Raw genomic sequence first — 19,536 nt, 5'->3', positions numbered from 1 at the left:
AGTTTGCATTTCTTCAGTAAGGCTCCCTGAACCTCCGAGCGAAGGCTGCGGTAAGCCTCCTTGTTCTTAAACGTGCAATGTTGTATCCGGCGGGAGTGGGCCTGCCGCTTACTTTTAGCTAGCAGGAACACCTCCTTTGTTGGCCATGGTTTCTGGGGAGGTGTGGACTGTGTAACCAAGCAGCCATAGCATCTGCATGAGTCGCTGTCACCCATTTCCCCAGGTGTCAGGAGGAGGGGGCGGGGCACAATGCCAACCCCAGTTGCAAGCGATGATGACATTCCAGCTTGCAACCTTCATCAGCTAGACGAGACCCGGCCTTTGTGGGTTTGAGTGGGGTCCTTGGTGGATGATTGCTACCACAGTGGTGTCAGAACTGAGTTGATTTGAGCCAACTAACGCCAGCATGACTGAAGATCGAGTGTCCCCTTCCCCTGCTTGTGTTAACTTAGATATGCGTGAAAATTGCCACCCCAAAGATCCCCATTATAGCCTAACAGACTGTTGGGGATAATTAAATTCAAGAATATCCCTTACCTCCTATAAGAAAATGTTGTAATTGGTCTTTCTTTCTATGAGTATTCACCCTGTTTCTACACATCATGAAAAATAGACATAGCCGACAATGATGCTAACTGCATAAGTCCTGAAATGTTGGCCTTTAATTAAAGTAGGGGTGCACTGAACAACAACGTGTTCGCTTAAGAAACGGAAATACTCGTAATATGAATACAAAATTAAAACAGAAAGGGGTTTGTAGATGTAGGGCATTTATTTAAGGTGAAGAGGATCAAAATTACAGAAGAAATGGCAATGGAGAACTGGTTTGATAATTTTCTTAAAAATGCTATTTTATAATGAAAGCAGCAATACCAATGGCATTACATGGACAGAACATGGCTGCTGAGGATTATTATGACAACATGATATACAGGATAAATATTGTCTGGGGCTTGAACTGGCATATAAAAATACAATGCAGTTAGCTGGGTAGATGGAACAATTTGCCTATTTGACATGCAAACAAATATATGTTTCAAATCCACATCTATTGTATGCAACAATAAAGCGTCAAGTACTTGAACATCAGAATTCACGGCTGATTCACTGTTGTCAAATGCTGCCTCTCACAAGTCATGGCCAATTGCCATTCAAGTCACTTGAACACAAACTCTTTCCCACACACAGATACATGTCCTTGCACGCACACAGCATTTGATGAGCAAGAAGTAGATCAATCGCGACATGATTGCTAGAATCTTGAGAACCCTTCCCATATGAGCAGAAGCTGCCGTGTGTGTTGCTGCCATGGTGAGATAAGAAACTCCACCTCACGTCGTAGGTCATGCGAGTTACATCAAGGTTTCTACAAGCCCTTACTCATCCGGTCATGTGTCAAAAAAAATGCATGCATCCTACAAAAAAGATATCCTATTGCGTGCTAGCAAGAGCACTATCGCAAAGAACACCCTGTAAAATAGCGTGCTATTAAGTTCCTCAGCTATGCCCAACATGTACTACATTTCTAGTACTGGTACCTGCAATACGAGTCAGCATCAACAAAATACAATCTGGAATTACAAGCAAAAATTTCCATATGAAATACATCACATATACTCTGTCCAAATGTATTCGAATATAGCACTGTTGAAGATGCCAGCACCTAAAATATAATTTGTGGTTAGGGATGGGCAAAAAAACAAAAATGCATTGGTAACATAGTTTTTTGGTTCCGATTTATCGATGTATTGACGTCGATGTTGACCTTTATGATAACATTAGAACATCGATGTTTTCCTTCCACCGTTGTGTTTCACATTTAAAAAGAAGCCGAATATTGTTTTCAGCTTTTTGAAAAAAACACTGATCCTTCTGCAAACACTGTTGACATGTGTATATTATGCAGTTTGAATGTGAATATTCTGGAGAGTAAATGCAGCCTTTCTGTTAATGAGTGTTGACCCTGTGCCTTTGTATATTTTTCAATGGAATATCGCAAACCATTGTTCGACATATTTTGGAAGGTCAACTAAAGATTGAATTTGACCATTTTGATGATCATTTTGATGATTCAGGTTTTTTTTTGCAATGACGAAGAAACCTCTGCATCTATTTTTTTATGCATGGGTTTGCATTGCCCCCTATTGATATTTAAACCGTTTTGCCAGTGCCAATACAAAGGAGAAATATAATTCTCTAAAACTTCAGTTTTTTCTTTGCAAATGATAAGATCGAACGTTTAGTTTCAAGAAAAAAAAGACACATGCTAGAAATCTTAAAAACCTTCACGCTCGTCAGGGCTTTAAAAAAAAATCACATTTTCTTACGTAATTTAAAAGCCAAATTGTCATGGGTTGATAACGTCCGTTCATTTTGGAAACAATGCTACACTGTGCAATGCCTTCAACATATTTTCAATGACATCGCAGGACCGTGAGGGATTATGCGGACTAAGCCAGGGAGGGGTTCATCGAGCAGTGGATTAACCAAAGTTTGATGCTTAATAACTCTTCAAAGGTGTGTGTGTGTGGGGGGGATACCCTACTAAATACCGTCATGAACATCCCTTTAAAGCCGAGAGGCAAATCCTCTGCTGTGGCATGATACGTCGAACGCTAGAGGGACTTCGGCACAGAGTCGTTTACAAAAAATAAACAGGACGTGGTCACGTCAGTTACATTTCACAATAACATAGCGGCGTTAAATATAAACGCGCAATGAATATGTCGCGTCCGCTCGTTACGTCGCTGCGACGTTGCGTGCCTTTGGGAAGCGGCCGTGTAACGCGCCGGCGATTCGTCCCCGCGTTGACTGCGGTGAGAATATAAAACAACAACAACAAATTTAAAAATAAAAAAAATCTGCGCCGGCGGCAGCAGCCTCTCTGCCACCCCGGGTTGGGCGGGCGGGGAGGCGTCCCTCGGGCGGCGGGAGACATCCAGGCGACGACGGGGGGCTCGCAGCAGCCGTACAGGCCGCGAGCGCGCGCACGTGCTACTTGCGGTGGGAGCGGTGGTGCAGCGGTTAGCGCGCTACGAGTTCGATTCCCGCTCATGGCCCGCCGATTCATCGGAACCGGTCCTGGGCCTCCTCCCCTCCCCTAGGTCGACTCGGCCTCAGATGAGTACCCGGTGCTGTGGGTGCGGAGTAAACGTCGCCACTCGGGGAGACAAAGGCGGTCGGGTGTGGTTGCTGTTGGTTACTCGCTAACAGCAACTTGCCACCAACATTCTGTGACGGGGGGCAGCTTTTGTCTTTGTGTTGAGCTGATTTCGCACCGTACCTAGCCAACGGAGGTGGAAGGACAACAAACGAAAGTCAAATCGGTTCTAAAATAAATTCGTTTTAAATCTGGTGTGTCTGTGTGCGGGCTTGTTTATTCGTTATATACTGCCCTCATCCAGCAGTAGATTTAGCACAGAGTGGGCGCTGATGACTTGTGCGTGTACTGTTGCTGTAATAACAAGCGACGCTTGTCATGAATTGCAACTGCTGGCTTTATGAATTCTTTACAATGATGTGCCGTTCAGTGATTAATGATATGTGGGAGAAGATGTCAAAATGTTAAACTGTCAGCGTTATTCGTTAGAGTGTTGGAACATAAATTAATTGCTGTACCTTAATGCCATTGGTTGTGCGGTCTTACACGTGTTGTGTTTTAAAGTTTATTAATACTCATAATACGGTGCTTGCATAATGCTGTGGTGGTGCATTGTGTTTTGGTGTTATACATTAACCACTCAGAGAAGTCAGTTTTAAGTGTCAAGACAACTTTTGTGACATTCATGATACCGCACGGGTCAAAGAGTCAGACTCTTAACAAAGCAGCTGAAGAACGTGCTTGTGATATGTAGAGACGGATGCGTGTGAAGGGATGCTAGAAATGCCATTAGTTCAGCTTGGAAATTAGCAATAGAACATACGTATTCTAGATTGTTATGGTTGGGGGTTTTTAGCAATTGGTAAGACGAGTGCAGAGAGATGGACGAGAGTCGTTGTCGTGCCATCAAAAGAGAAATGTCTATAACCACTGGACAATTAAACGTGCCCAGAGTGCGTCTCTGCTATTACGATTCGTTTTGGACGAACGTCGAATTGGCCCGCAGCGTTGGCATTTTGTGGTCGGACTCTTCACATGCGTCTTCATCAGGTTAACCCACTTCGTCGGCGGGGTCATCCTGTGCCAAATTGTGGAATTTCCACCACGAGCTGATATCTGCCGAGAGACCAGGGAGAGGATGTATTGTCCACCCTTTAAATCCCAACATCATTTCTAGAGTTGAAGCTTTCGTGACTGCAAGGATCCATACTCTTTGGTTTTATTCGGTAAAGCCAACCCATACGGTTTACCCGTGTTCTTGTAACTCAGGGGAATTGAGTTTTCGGGTCCATACGGCATACAGCCGTTTCAATACAGGCATTTAAAAAAAATGTGTTTGTGTTTCTCCCTTGTGTTGGGACTTTGTAGGATGAACGTTGAGATTTATAAGGGCATGTGGTGACCAATAAGGTCTGAATTGGTCTGTAATAAGGTAGGCACTGATAAGGGGTTGGCAGGTATGTAACATAAGCCTCAACAGCAAAAACCTCAACCTAACATTATCTATTACCCGAATCTAACACTGGCATAAATAAATTCTTCACCCTAACCCTACTCATATTCTTAACCCTAGAACTACTCTTATACTAAATACCAGGCTGATGTTTGATTGCAAGTTTTCATAGTTTAAACAGTTATTGCATTGCCCTCTTGTGGGCAAATCACGGTATGTATGAACGCAGATTGTCGCCACCCATCATAGCATATGAGTTGTTGACAGACGAGATGAGAACAGTGAGAGGGTGAGGACAGGAAGAGTCGTGCACATCCACAGATCAGTCACACTGACGCCCTCTGGCAAACGTAAGTTGAGTTTAATGTGTTTAAGGCGAGATGGACTGTTGACACGTGAAAAGGTTCCACTGCATACCACTTGCAAGAGAAGGGGACTGTCAAATGTGTGCTTTTCAACATTGGTAATGTTTATGAAGGTCTTACATAATGCCTTAATGTAACTGTGTAGATATGAAATGATGATCCCAAGAGAATGGTTTTACTTGTAAATTCACTTGTTGAAACGTGTAGAATGCACTGAGCTCCGTTTCTCGATACACGTATTACAGATGTGTTTTACTATTATATTCTTTGAGACAGGGCAAATGTTATCCACGGTCCTGTTACCCGTGACTCCTATTATTAGAGGGACCTTTAGGGGTCCACAACATCTTTTAGCCAACTCCAATTTTTCCTGTTCACGATTATCCATGCATTATGGAATAGCTTCCCTTTCTGAATTATTTCTATATCAGTTAAGGCTATTGGCAAATTCTGAATTAAATATGATTTTCTTGTGATTTTATTGCAGATAAATGGAGTAATATGACGAATAATCCTGGGAATACAGTAGTAAGGGGATCTGTGATTTAACACGTAGGTTTTCACAGCCAATATGATGAATATTTTTTGGGTAAGGTCGTGTAAGTAAACTGTGTATCGTAAAACGTCCTCCACCTGACACGGCTGATTCATTCACACTGGTGAACTGAAGCAGAAATAAATTGGCACGTTTGTTCACGTGACAATTTTATTCATTGTCTGTGTCTGTGAAGTAGGGTTTACGACACACAATTTACTCACGAGATCTGACCCATAAATATATTATGGATCAGGGTTCGTGAACAGGGTTCGTAAGAGGAATTTTGTATTTAAATCCATTCAAACAACAGGGAATTACAAATGAAATACGGTGTTATGAGACATAACATCTCTGGTGAAGTAAGCCAAAACAAGTGTTATAAAAAATTTTGAATTAGAAAAAGCTCAATATCCAAATGTTAAAAGTCGTTTTTGTTCAGTGGCAGAGTATATTAATGCGGCCTTCCTACAGTATTGACTTTTTCCATTCATGCCTGAAGATGTTTTTTTTCTTTTGCAGATAAGAACTTTACCAGCTTTACAGATACATTCTCTTAATTGCTGCATGATGCACACGGAAAGGCTTGATGGTATCACAAAGAAGCTCTCTGTATCAAGTAAAATTATCGTCTTAGATGGAAATCTAGCAGCAGGCAAAACAACACTTGGCAGAATGTTAGCAGAGAAAATGGGTAATGTGCACCATAACATAACATGTGTGATTTTTTTAAAAATAAGACTTATTCCGTATATTTGTAAGAACCCATTTAGAATGCTTGCACATAGAAGTTGCAAATGTGCTTTCACATAAATGAGGAATAATTTAAAAGGTATCCTCATAATCAAACTTTATACTGCAATTGAAATTATAACATTAGCATCTGCTATTTATTGCACATTAGGAAAGTGTGATTTAATACATCTGCATATAGTAATTTTACATGTAAATTATTCATACTATGCAATGTTAATTTCATCAGGCCTGCTCTACTTTGAGGAAGCAAGTGTGCCATACTGGGAGAAGAAGAGCAAGGAAAGGGCCCTTCCCCCACCGCCTTTCAAAGGCAGCTGCAGCTTGGAAAATTTTTATGCAGACCCAAAGAGTCCCGATGGCAACTCTGTCCGGCTTCAGCTGCTGATGTTCCACACACGCCTCCTGCAGTACTCGGATGCTCTTGAGCACCTGCTAAATACAGGTCAGCGTGTCGTTTCACGTCCTCACGTTCACATACAATCACGACACGCCAGTTACTTCCGCTGAAATGGTAACCCATTGCATGTTCAATTTGTTGTTCTCTGTAATCACGTCAGCATAACTTCAGATATTGATTTTTATGATTCAAAGTTTAGGAATACTGTCTTATTCACAAACACAGCTTGGCCATTTAGTTAGGTGTCACATGTCTTATTGATGCTTTATTTAGAAATAAAACTATTATTACCTTTTGCAGTTAGATAGATTTTTTTTTTCTTAAAAATGTTTAAGCCACGGGGTGAGCTTTATTCGTCAGATTTTGATCAGTATATTGGCACATATAAATAATATAATTGTGACGGTGACAATTTGGTTGGGTGTTGGAAAGTTAATCGGAAGAATGTTGGCATAAAAAAACTGTTATGTGGACTAACCCAAAAGCAAATATACATCACTTTATTGGCTACGGAAACCTACATTTTAAGTTTTGCATTTTCTTTGTTTCGGTTGTAAAACCTTACAATTAACCACCGTCCCTTGTGCCAACGGAATACTACTGAATCATTTTAGATATGTATGTGTTGGCAGTAAATCGCATGCTCGTGGGATATGGGTAAGTCATTTAGGGTGGGGAAAGGTGCATGGATGTCTTGCGAGAATATAAAATGCTATCTATAGGTGATGCGTGTGCTTCATAAAGGGACAGGCCAGATATGCTCAGTTGCCTTTTCTCATTCCAAAAGCCCCTTATAATGTTATGTTCCCATTCTTAAGAGTGTTGTTTTAGGTTGCTATTGCGCTACTGCAGGGGTATATGACTCAATTGTCGTACGTGATAGTGCTATGAATAAAGTTAACAGCTCCATATTAACAAACTCAGTATGGATATTGCACATGAATGCAACTTTCACTAAACATGTGTAATGTTAATATTGGGAATACCTTTTTCATATTTCTCTACTGGTTTGACTCGAAAGGAGCTCTCAGAAAAAAAACAAATCCTCAAATATTTATGTATTGGGTGATTTGCTTCATTGTCACATCATTTAATGGCCATCATTTTCCCATAACATTTATATTGTGGTTGCCTCATCTGCTGTTGTATATTATGTGTATACAAGTGTACTATTTTATGAAGTAATTTATACTTAATGTTATTTGAAATTGTTTTATATAGGGGGACCCATTATAAATGTCAGGCCTGTAATTTTTATTATTATTATGATGACAGAAGGAGTTTAATTAATTGTTTTGCCTCATTTTATGATTTTACTCCAAGCATCATGTGTAATTAATTCACAATTTAGCTTCGTAGATTTATTTTACATTATACTTCTCTGAAACACATGCACATGTGCCTCATTTTGCAGTACAAATTTAATTTTGTATTGTTGTGCATTATGAACTTTCAACACAGCGATACAAGGAGTCATCAAAGGTGTTCAGAAGTTCACAAGGTTAAACTATGTTGCGTAGTTTTTTCAAATATAGGCTTGTCTTGATATCCTGTGTGTCAGTTATTTAAAATCACCCCTTGTGCTATCTTCACATTCATGCCAAATCCATGTATCCTCTTCTCAGGGCAAGGTGTGATCCTGGACCGGTCTCTTTACAGTGATTTTGTGTTCGTGGATACCATGCACAAAAGTGGTTTCTTGGAAAAACACGGTGAGTAGTGAATATTAGTAACACTTAATTATCCCCACGGCATTTTATTCCAATATAATGTAGGTGAATAGAAAACAATGATGACGAGTTAGAAATGCGTTATGGCTTGTTTAGAAAAAATCAAGTGATGTTATGGTAATTATTATGTTATAGTAATTTTCGTATTTTATTTTACATTTATAGGGGGCCTTTGCTCAAGGTGCTTAACATTGTTTAAAAAGCGGGAACAAAATAGAGTGATTTAAATGGCAGGGGCGTGTAAGGGCTGAGGTACCAAGATAATTCATACAAAAAGTTAGGAATAGTATTCATGATAATTTTCAGTGGTGTAAGCAGGTAAAGCATACAGAAAACCACCATTTCATATTTATTACTTCCCTTGGCCATTAACAAAGAGCAATTCGGCCTAATATTTAATTGTACATACCAACTGTTCACTGTTTACTGCCAAAAAATGAAACATGTGTAAATATGAAATCTTGCTTTAACCCTTGAAAGTAACATTTAGCTTGTTTTTTATGTTTAGCTGTGGATTACTACTACGAGGCAAGGGCCAACAGCATCTTGGCCATCCTTCCTCCTCACATCGTCCTGTATCTGGATGTTCCTGTGCCTGAGATTCAGCACCGGCTTATTCAGCGTGGTCGTGTAAGTCGGATCATTGTGGGAGCACAACACAGGTGCTTGAGGTGTACATTTGTGATATTTAAAATATATTCGGTACAGTCATACATTTATAAAAAAAAATCTCTGTTCATGTTTTATATTTCAGCCTTTTGAACAAAACATTTCTGACAGTTACTTGCAGGACATTGAAGATGTTTACAAATCAAAGTTTTTGCCAGAAATGAGGTGAGCCACACCCTTACAGTGCTTCTCGTTTGTTTTAGGCAATGAATTTTTAATTGTGAAGCTGTTTGAATGGCCCGGAGCTTGTGTGTATTTGTTATATTGGCTGTTCTTTTGTATAAGTGTCACTGTTTGACATGGAAGCCATACAACTAGGTTTAAATAAAAGTAGGTGCAATGACAATTGTTTTTGGTGATATTGCAGTACTGTGTATATTTAATGGGATCCTTACCTGCGCATAAAATAGATGATGGTCATTGTTTTTAAGCTGAATACTTGCATAAGGCATCGCAAGGAGACTAGCAAACAAAACATTTATCTCAGGCATTCTACTGGACATCTCTCAAAAAGAGTTTTATAGCTCATCAGATTTCTCCAGCTTAAATAAATATTCCGATTCTGTTTCTTCGCATTCCAACTCCTATGTTTGAAGTTAAAAATGTCAGCTTCTCAGCCATAAACAAAGTGATTGTCATTTTGATTTAAAGCTTTCGTGACTGCAATGATTCATATTCTTGGTTCTTTCGGTAAAGTCACGTAGAAGGGAAACAATAAAATATTGTTTTATATTTTTTTTATTTTATTGTTTCCCTTCTACATGACTTTACCGAAAGAACCAAGAAGATGAATCCCTGCAGTCACGAAAGTTTTAAATCGAAAATTAAAGAAAGTGATTGTCAGTGGAAAGCAGTGAACCATTTCTAGGACTTTGACATACATTTTTAATCACGTGATTTTTTTGGTTTTCAGTCTGACAAGTGAAGTTTTACAATTTGACTGGTCTACATTTGGGGACGTTGATAAAGTAAGAATTGCATTCCTACATATAAATTCACAGGGGGCATGACATAAATAATTACATCTGAACAACCAACAATTTTAGTGGGCTGATGTGATTATTACATCACGGGACCGTGAGAGATGGGGTGATGGCTTTGGGAGGCCTTTATGCAACAGTCGATCGATCATTTCTGATGGTGCATGAACCAGTGTATTAATGTAATATTTTAATAAATATCATTATGCCATGTATTTGTTTTACAGGTTGCGGATTGTGTCAACAGTGTGCATTTGACGAAAGGCCCATGGCTTCTGCAGACAGACTCTTCTCTCCACCAATTAAAGATGCTGTTCGTTGACTGTTAATTTTCCCATTTTACCACTATATATTGTGAATTTGTTATTATAGTATGTGTATATATTAAGGCTGTAATGATTAAATCCTTGGAGGTTACATACATTTTCCTGAAAATGTTATTCAAGGATACATTTGTTTTAGATTAATCTGAATCTGCCAGTGACCATTGGCTACAGGAGTCAGGGAAATCATTGGTATGGTGGAGCACTTGTAATATTTGTGCTCAACAGCTAGAAGCACCTGGGTTTGATTTCGAACTTAGGTACCTCTCTGTTTGGAGTTTGTATGTCCTCTTACTGTTCTGCTTGGGTTTCCTACAGGTTTTCCAGTTTCATCGAATAGTAAAAAAAGACACAATGTAACTGCCGTTCGCCAAGTATGCTATGAAACTAAACTATTTTTATTTTAGCAGATAAGGCCCACTTAGCTATATAGCCCTTTTTCAGAAGCGACCTGGCCACAAATTATAGCTCAACGAAAAACTAATTTGTGAAAACTCGTTTGTTTAGAATTGCTTTTTGTGTTTAGTTTGTTGTGCTTTCCCCCCACACCTCCGATTGGCACGGTTGACTACGTACGATGAGAAACAAGTTCAATATACGTATGCCAGTGCAGAAAATGTGTCAATTGAGATTACACATAGCAATATCGTCCCTTCTGCACAAAACCTGACAGGACCATCTTGAAAATAGACTTGAGACTCAGTCCGGAGTTAAGCTTAAAATTAATGAAGCATTAATGTATTTATATGGTAAATAATTTATCATTACATTTATTGTAAATTGTCAATTGAGACAATTTTTACGAGCATCATTAACAAGATGGGTATTTTTTCTTATACATATGTTATTGTGATTACTAATGGCTGTGCCTTTTATAGCTTATAGGCGTAAATATTTTGTGTACAGCACTTCAATGTAATGCTGTACAGAGGCAATACACTGTTAAAGATCTTCCACGAGGTGGCACTAGTACATTCTCAAACTTCTAACACATGGCACCAACGAAGCTTCATAGGGGTATGCTAGGGAATTTTACGTAATGTTTTCTTGTGTAATGCTTAGCATAGTTTGATTATAACTGCAGTTTTTTTTAAGCCTTTATATACTACAGTATAAAGTGGAGTCCCACTTAAATGTTCACTTGCAATATTACAGGACTGCAGTTTTGGTTTTTATTGCTTCTTTAATTGCTTATGCATGTTTCCGTTTCAGTTTTATTTCAGTTTCAGTTTATTTTGGTATAGCCCTGTGAGCCATTCGGCTCTTGAATCGGGTGCAACCACAACAAACAAAACAAAAAACACGAACAAGAAAAACATCTTAAAGTGACTGTGACTGTGCAAACAGAAAATTCATGGAAAAAAACAGCAACAAAAATTCCTGAAAAAAGCACCGTACACCAACGCTGTGTGCAAAAAATCCCAGTGGGATGCAAGTCAAACAACAACAACCACAAAAACTTAGATTAAGGCCATCAGTCTAACTCTGTACTACAACAAAACAAACATGTCCAAACCAAAAAACGTTTTCCAAATCACCAAAAAATAAAGCCATAATTGCAACATAACAGTGATCACAAGGACTGTGACCGAATTTTTACAATAAACTACATAAATAACATGTAACACCAAATCCTAGAGCCATAGCTGGCTGCATGAGTTACTCCACAACAACAGAAGCATCGGTCGGAGTATCAAATTTTTCAATGCACCTTTAAGATCAGCACGCTAACTCAAAATACAGATAAATACTTTGCAGCGTCATCCGGAGCGAAACATTTTATTTTATTTTACGCCAATGAATAGCAGTGGCAGCTAGGGGTGTACAACTCCTCTAGAGCAGTTTTGAGAGAAGATCTCATTGGTAGCGATATAAGTTGAAGTTTATTGGCAATAGCATTCCAGACTCTGGGGGCATCAATAGCAAAGGCCCTTCCTCTAGTTTTTTTACGGCAATAGGGAATGTGAAGCTGGTAAATGAGCGAAGACCTGAGGTCAAATTTGTTCTTTAAAACAGAGAGGAGATCCAGCAGGTAGTCTGCGGATTTTTTTGTAAGTACATCGTGAATAAATAGGATCTGGTGCACAAGCCGTCGAACATTAAGAGACGTTAAGTTTGACCCAATGTAGAGATCACAGTGGTGAGTCCTATATGGGCAGTTCAATGTAAATCTTAAGGCCGAGTGATAGATGGAATCAAGCTTCTTCAGTACAGTACTTGGGGCTGATTTATACACGATGTCACAGTAGTCAAGTAGAGGCAGTATGGTAGCTTTTATCAATTCCAAACTGAACATTGGTGGGAATCAGTGCTTGAATTTTTATTCATATTTAACACCATTTTTTTTTTATACTCAGTGTGGAAAACAAGCACAGAGTGGCAAACCTGATGATCATTTCAAGAGTCATCCCTGAGGTTACAGTGGGTGTTTGCTGAAGTGTCTAGGCTCGCCACAATAACAGTAAGTGTCTCAATCCTGGGAAAACTCCACAACATTTTCTTGACATATTGGTTTAATTACGTCAATATGAAACAGCTCGATACAATACATTATATTGATACATTTTGGCAATAACATTTTTTTTACTCAGTTTCTCTTGAGATTTTAATTCATAATCATTTACTGGCCATCCGATTTCCCACAGTGCATAGAATATTAATCGAAAGTATAGTGGATAGATGAAATATCTTTTTTTACGTTAACCTTTTCCTTTCGATCTCAACCAAGTTACAACTTGTTTCAGTTTCCAGTGCTTACCTTTTATATAATAAGTTCATTATCACAAGTGCATGTAGGTTTTCCTATTATCGTATCATTTTATATGTTCATATTAATTATTAACCTCAATATTACTCATACAATTTCATATTACTTGGGAGATAAATATGTATTATACAGTGCAACTCCACAGGCCAGATTTCATCTCGCATACCATTGTAATATTGTGTGACTGGCTTCTTTATCAACTGATATAACCACTGAATTTGGCAGCAGACGAAAAGGTAATCTGAGAGCTCTCTTTATCATAATAAATGTATATAGTCTTTATACCTTTAAAAAAGGTCTAGTTAAAGGGAGAAATCCCAAACCAACTATGGAAAATCATTCAATGATAAACACATAAATTTTGATTTAAAGCTTTCGTGACTGCAGTGATTCATATTCTTGGTTCTTTCGGTAAAGTCACGTTGAAGGGAAACAATAAAATAATAAAATATATATAAAACACATAGTGCATCTCTGCTCTAGTCTTGAACACGTTCCTATTATTTACCTACTTTTAAATGTCTTTTTTTTAAGGAGAGGTATTCAATACAATTTCACGAAGAGAAACGTCAAAATACCGGGACGATACAAAAAGTTCTGAGCCTAATACAAAATAAAAATGCTACACACCAATCGGAATAAATGTATTTCAAACCATCTTACATTTTTAACAATGCCTTTTGTCATATTTTTCCTGGAGCTTATTGATTCCCCATAGAATAACTCTTCGTCCAGCCTATTCAGAGACCCCTGCACGGCCTCTAGGTCATCATCATCAACATGTTTTCTTCCCAGATGCTCCTTCAACTTTGGAACCAAGTGAAAGTTGCTCTGTGCCAGCTTTGCAGATTTTAGCAGGACGCAGGATTTCCATAAAGTGGCATTTATTGACAGCATTGGCATTTACCACCCTTGCCGTATGTGCTTGGGCATTCTTATGCAGAAGCGTGGGTGAGGCTATGATATTTCCAAGGCCATGGCACTTTGTCTTTAACGCATGGAATAAGTATGCGTAATATTGACCTATGATCGTCTTTTTTTCTTCCCATTAAATAATTATGTACCACTCATATTCTTAGCTCTTTCGGTAAAGTCACGTTGAAAGAGCTAAGAATATAAATTACTGCAGTCACGAAAGCTTTAAATCAAAATTTATGTACCACTCCTTTAGCATAACCAAAAATGATGCTGGACACGGTCTGGCCAGCATTGAAGTCTGATTTGAATATGTTGGGTGTTGAAAAAGTGTATATTTGTCCATTATATGGTGTGTTTAAACTCGGGGTCATATAAGTAAATCCAGCTCTTATCTGAAGTAAAAAATTGCCTCTTAACTTGATCCAGTCTGCTTTCAGATCAAGATTATCATGAGCATTTATCATAGGGTCCCTCTTAATTGCTGCATGTCATTGTTTTGGTAACCCAATGCCCATAAATTGTTCATTCCCAATTGATCCTGCAAGATTGGTTACACTTATGCCACACTAATGCCCAAGTTGTCAGCTGACTGCAATTGTAACAATGCGGTCTTCCAAAATCTGGTCTTGCCCTGCCTTCATGTTTTCCCCCGTCACCACAGTCATTCCTGACCTGCGGTCATCTTCAAGTGTGACAATGAAATTCTGCAGCCCATCTTAATTGCTACATATGATGTTGCATAGTCTCTATACTCTTGTCAACATGTATTTTATATATTTCCATAAGTTTCGTAATCTAACAATGAATATTCAATCATAGTATGATGCTCTTTGGCTCTATTCGGTAAAGTCACGTAGGTAAAAATAAAATAACAAAAAATCACGACGTTTCGGCCACAACACAAGTGGCCTTCATCAGGTAAAGGGACTGGACTGTCCAGAGGACAGCTTTGGAGTGAAGACAGCAAGCCCAGGTCGTGTCCTTTAAGCTGTGTGGGAGGAAACAAAAAACTTCTTGACAAAGGAATTAGCATAACAATGATGTACTGGACCGGCACGGTGGGGGGGGGGGAGTTTACATAATGTTGGTGTGAAGGGAAATAAGCTGCTGTGAAAGTTTGGAATACCACTACTTGAAAAAATATACTGTACCATTGAAAATTAGTTTAATGTTTGGTTTGATTTAGAACATCTTTCCAATGATTGCTTAATTTGAAACCATCCTCTCGGTTGAAATTGTGTCTGTGTTTGTAAATCTGAATTGCCTCGTGGACAAATCTCTGATAACAGTGATCAGCTACGGCAGAATAATTCGTTCTGCCGTGTTGAAACACGGCAGAACTAATTCGGCAGTGTTGAAACACGGCAGAACGAATTCTTCTGCCGTAGCTGATCACTGTTACAACGCTGTGGGTGATCACGATATAGTTTTCTCCGATACCAAGGTTCTCTGCAAACCCACGGGTTTTTATCAGAGATTTGTCCACGAGGCAATTCAGATTTACAAACACAGACACAGTTTCAACCGAGAGGATGGTTTCAAATTAAGCAATCATTGAAAAGATGTTCTAAATCAAACCAAACATTAAACTAATTTTCAATGGTACAGTATATTTTTTCAAGTAGTGGTATCCCAAATTTTCACAGCAGCTTATTTCCCTTCACACCAACATTATGTAAACTCCCCCCCCCCCCCCCACCGTGCCGGTCCAGTACATCATTGTTATGCTAATTCCTTTGTCAAGGCGTTTTTTGTTTCCTCCCACACAGCTTAAAGGACGCGACCTGGGCTTGCTTCTTCACTCCAACGCTGTCCTCTGGACAGTCCAGTCCCTTCACCTGATGAAGGCCACTTGTGTTGTGGCCGAAACGTCGTGATTTTTTGTTATTTTGTTTTTTACCTACGTGACTTTACCGAATAGAACCAAAGAGTATGGATCCTTGCAGTCACGAAAGCTTCAAATCATAGTATGATGCTTGATTTTCAGATTTTTCAACATCCATCAAGGTCTACCTGCAATAGATGAAGTGTAAAAAAGAAACACATCAACCAGGAATATTGTGCATTAGATGTTTGAGTATTCTCAGCATGGAATATAAGTAATTTCAACATCAATGGTCTTTGGAATGTCCTTTTATAAAGGCTCAGAATTGTTTGTGACACCTTCGTAACCTGTTATTACAATTTTCCTGACGATTTGCGATATTGTGTATTCTAAACATCCAACAGCAGGCAACCTTGGTGGAATAGCTGCTTTTGGCAGATTTGTTTCTGTGGCCGAGTTCTGCATAGGTTTCTAAATTTTTTAAATCATTATTATAACAAGAGTTTTGGTTTAAAATATATACCAAACATTTGGAATCAGTTGGATAGTTCTTTATTTACAAAGTCACCATCGTAATTTACTATGTAAAGTTGTTTTGCCCAATGCACACACACAAGTAACCTTCATAGTTTTGATGTGGAGGGAAGGAAGGGAATATATGGCATTTGTTTACAGCAGTCCATAACGAATTATCTTACATTCTGGCAGTGCTCAGATCCTTTGTTGACCGGGTACTTGGGAGGCGTTAAAGGAGCCAATAGTATGGGTGCCCACATCAAAGCCACATCCCAGCTCTGCTCCAATGTTAATAGAAGCCTTGTGCCTGCGGCAGCCGCTGATGTTGTGGACATGCCAGCGAGTTTGGTGCATTGCATTGTGGGGACACCTTGGTTTTATTTCCCTGTGAGGCATATTTTTCTGATAAAAGTATGCTCTGGAGCTTGTATAGTTAATAACGAAGACACATTTTTTTTATTTTTTTCAGTTACGTAAAAAAGCGACTTATAACATCGTTTATAAAATAAAATCATACTACAAAATACAAATTTAAATATTAAACCAAATGTTAAAAATATTAAACGTGTCATTTTCGCTGTACATGATGATGTGTAGAAGATAAACTAAGAACAATAAATTAATTTGCACAATGGGTGTACTGAAATATTGTCCTTGTAGTTTAAAATAATGTTTTTAACAAAATCATGTTTTTGACAATTTACTACATGATGTTGTATTCTTGGTTCTTTCGGTAAAGTCACGTAGAAGGGAAACAATAAAATAAAAAAATATAACACAATAAAATTCTCACGATGTTTTGACTGCAACACAAGCAATCATCATCAGGTGTGAAAACCACAGCAAGAAAATGTGAAATTTTCACACCTGATGGTGATTGCTTATGTTGCAGTCGAAACGTCGTGAGAATTTTATTATTTTATATTTGTATTTTATTGTTTCCTTTCTACGTGACTTTACCGAAAGAACCAAGAATATGAATCCTTGCAGTCACGAAAGCTTTAAATCAAAATTTTACATGATGTTGGTTATGCTTTTTTAAAATCAAAATTACTTCGAGTTTGTCTGGTTTCATTTTGTATATGAATAATCAACAATGACATTTTAAAATCACCTCTACTAGGTAACCACAAGCTTTAAAGGATTTAAAGGTCCATAATAGAGGTTTTTGGGTTAGATCGCGAGACTATATGGCTCTTGGCGTCTTCTGGTCTAACACCGTTTTGAGACTAGGCTCAAAAGAAAGCTGTCTCTGGTGTGGACCAATCCGTTTCAAAGACAGTGCATACATTATCAGAGTACGTTTTTTGTTTGCATTCTGACCACAAGTATTGTGGTTAATGCAGACGTAATTCCTTGTAAAAGGTTTCAGTTTCGTGTTTTAACATCTTAAAACCTCTTCTTGGTTTTTTCGATAAAGTCACGTAGAATGGAAATAAAATAATAAAAATAAAACAATAAAATAAAATTCTCACGACGTTTCGGCCACAACACAAGTAGCCTTCTTTATTTCCATTCTACGTGACTTTACCGAGAGAACCAAGAATATGAATCCCTGCAGTTACGAAAGCTTTAAATCGAAAAATCTTAAAACCTGTTTTGTTGCCAGAAAAAAGTGAAAAACCTCTTCTCATATTTTAGTACTGGCAAAGGAGGTCCCATGATGATGATTCACATTAACCCTTTTACACTATTTTTAAATGTGCCAATGAATGCCCTGACTTGTTTTCATTAGTTGATAATACTTTTGAAAAGTGCTTGCTTTTAATTGCCAGCAACATTTTCTGAACTCGCATGAATGTCCTTTAAATAAATTGGCAAAAATCTCAAAGGGATCATCACGGCGCCAATACATTTTCTGATACATTTTGTGGTGTAATTTGGTTTTACGTCTGTGCTTAGCTATACTTTACATTATTTGATCTTGGATATTTAATTGGCACACAGTTATATTCTTGGTTCTTTTGGTAAAGTCACGTAGAAGGGAAACAATAAAATAATAAAAGTATAAAACAATAAAATTCTCAAGAAAATTAATTTTCTTGCTGTGGTTTTCACACCTGATGATTCCTTGTGTTACAGTCGAAATGTCGTGAGAATTTTATTGTTTTATATTTTTCTTATTTTATTGTTTCTCTTCTACGTGACTTTACCGAAGAACCAATAATATGAATCTCTGCAGTCACGAAAGCTTTAAATCAAAATTGGCACACAGTTGTTATTTCACGTTGTTTAAAACCACCGTATGAAATAATTCATTAACCGATGCTTTTTTTCCGTTATAGATTTCAAGACACCAGCAGCCACGTGATGCAGTGAAGTGATGTTCATTATACGATGGATGAATTGCATGCAGTTGATGTTGAAGCCTGCCTGTGGTCACTGAGCTTAATTGCCTAGAAAATGGACTCTTACAGATATTATAAAGTTAATGGTCATTGCACTAAGTTGATGGCCATAACCACTCGCTGTACATGAATAATATAATCCTGATCATATGTTTTGTCTTTTACATCGCAAGGGTTATTTCAGAACGAAGCACCTTCTTGCAATCATTCACTTGTGCGAACTTCATTGGCAAAATCTTATTATACTTAATTCCAGGCTGCAAGTAGTATGTGTTGTGTAAACCTGTATGGCGTTCAAGTAAATCATTTCCTGCACCATTACAAAAGTTTCACTGGAGATTATTAAACAATATTCATTACATTATTACAAACATAACTTGTATATACATTTGCACACGTACATTTATGTAATATTTGTTCAGTATTAGTAAAGTTTCTTGTATTTCTGCTGAGCGTGTCAGGCTGATCTTTTAGGCTGTTGGATGCTAACTGGTTGTCTGACACTGTAAATAGCAAAACTCAATCAGAAGGTTGCCATATGAAATCCTGGTCAGGGAGTCAATATAGGTCTTCTCTCCCACGTCAATACAATAAGTGCAACATTGTTGTACTTAGTCAACTGTATTTGACCTGTGGGTAAACTCGTCCCAAACACAGAAATGTGGAATTTCCACCATTTACTTGAGGCCGCCAAGTATTGTGATTTGAGTTTGAAATGTTTTTCCGCTTTTACTTCGACATTGTGTCTAGGTAAAGGTTGGCCAATACTATTGCCTCCAGCCAGGAAGTACAGGTTTAAGCCAAATTGAACTATGAGTAATTTGAAACGACTTTGAATTCCCTGGCCTTGCAGA

General features: G+C 38.2%; 1 protein-coding gene across 1 annotated transcript; it reads left to right on the top strand.

Moving 5' to 3' along the window:
* Positions 1–2,610: 2,610 nt before the first annotated feature.
* Positions 2,611–19,129, top strand: LOC116938346 (NADH dehydrogenase [ubiquinone] 1 alpha subcomplex subunit 10, mitochondrial-like). The gene is made up of 10 exons (XM_032945461.2): positions 2,611–2,816; positions 5,976–6,147; positions 6,436–6,651; positions 8,232–8,318; positions 8,845–8,966; positions 9,091–9,170; positions 9,919–9,973; positions 10,213–10,298; positions 12,666–12,769; positions 18,620–19,129. The coding sequence occupies exons 1-9, from the start codon at positions 2,718–2,720 to the stop codon at positions 12,742–12,744; spliced, it is 996 nt and encodes a 331-aa protein (XP_032801352.1). The 5' UTR covers positions 2,611–2,717; the 3' UTR covers positions 12,745–12,769; positions 18,620–19,129.
* The last annotated feature ends 407 nt before the right edge of the window (positions 19,130–19,536 follow it).

The sequence above is a fragment of the Petromyzon marinus genome, chromosome 4 (assembly GCF_048934315.1).
Source record: "Petromyzon marinus isolate PM22_M1 ecotype Great Lakes invasive population chromosome 4, UKy_Petmar_22M1.pri1.0, whole genome shotgun sequence".
Taxonomy (NCBI): Eukaryota; Metazoa; Chordata; class Hyperoartia; order Petromyzontiformes; family Petromyzontidae; genus Petromyzon; species Petromyzon marinus.
This window is presented reverse-complemented; position numbering and strand designations above follow the sequence as displayed.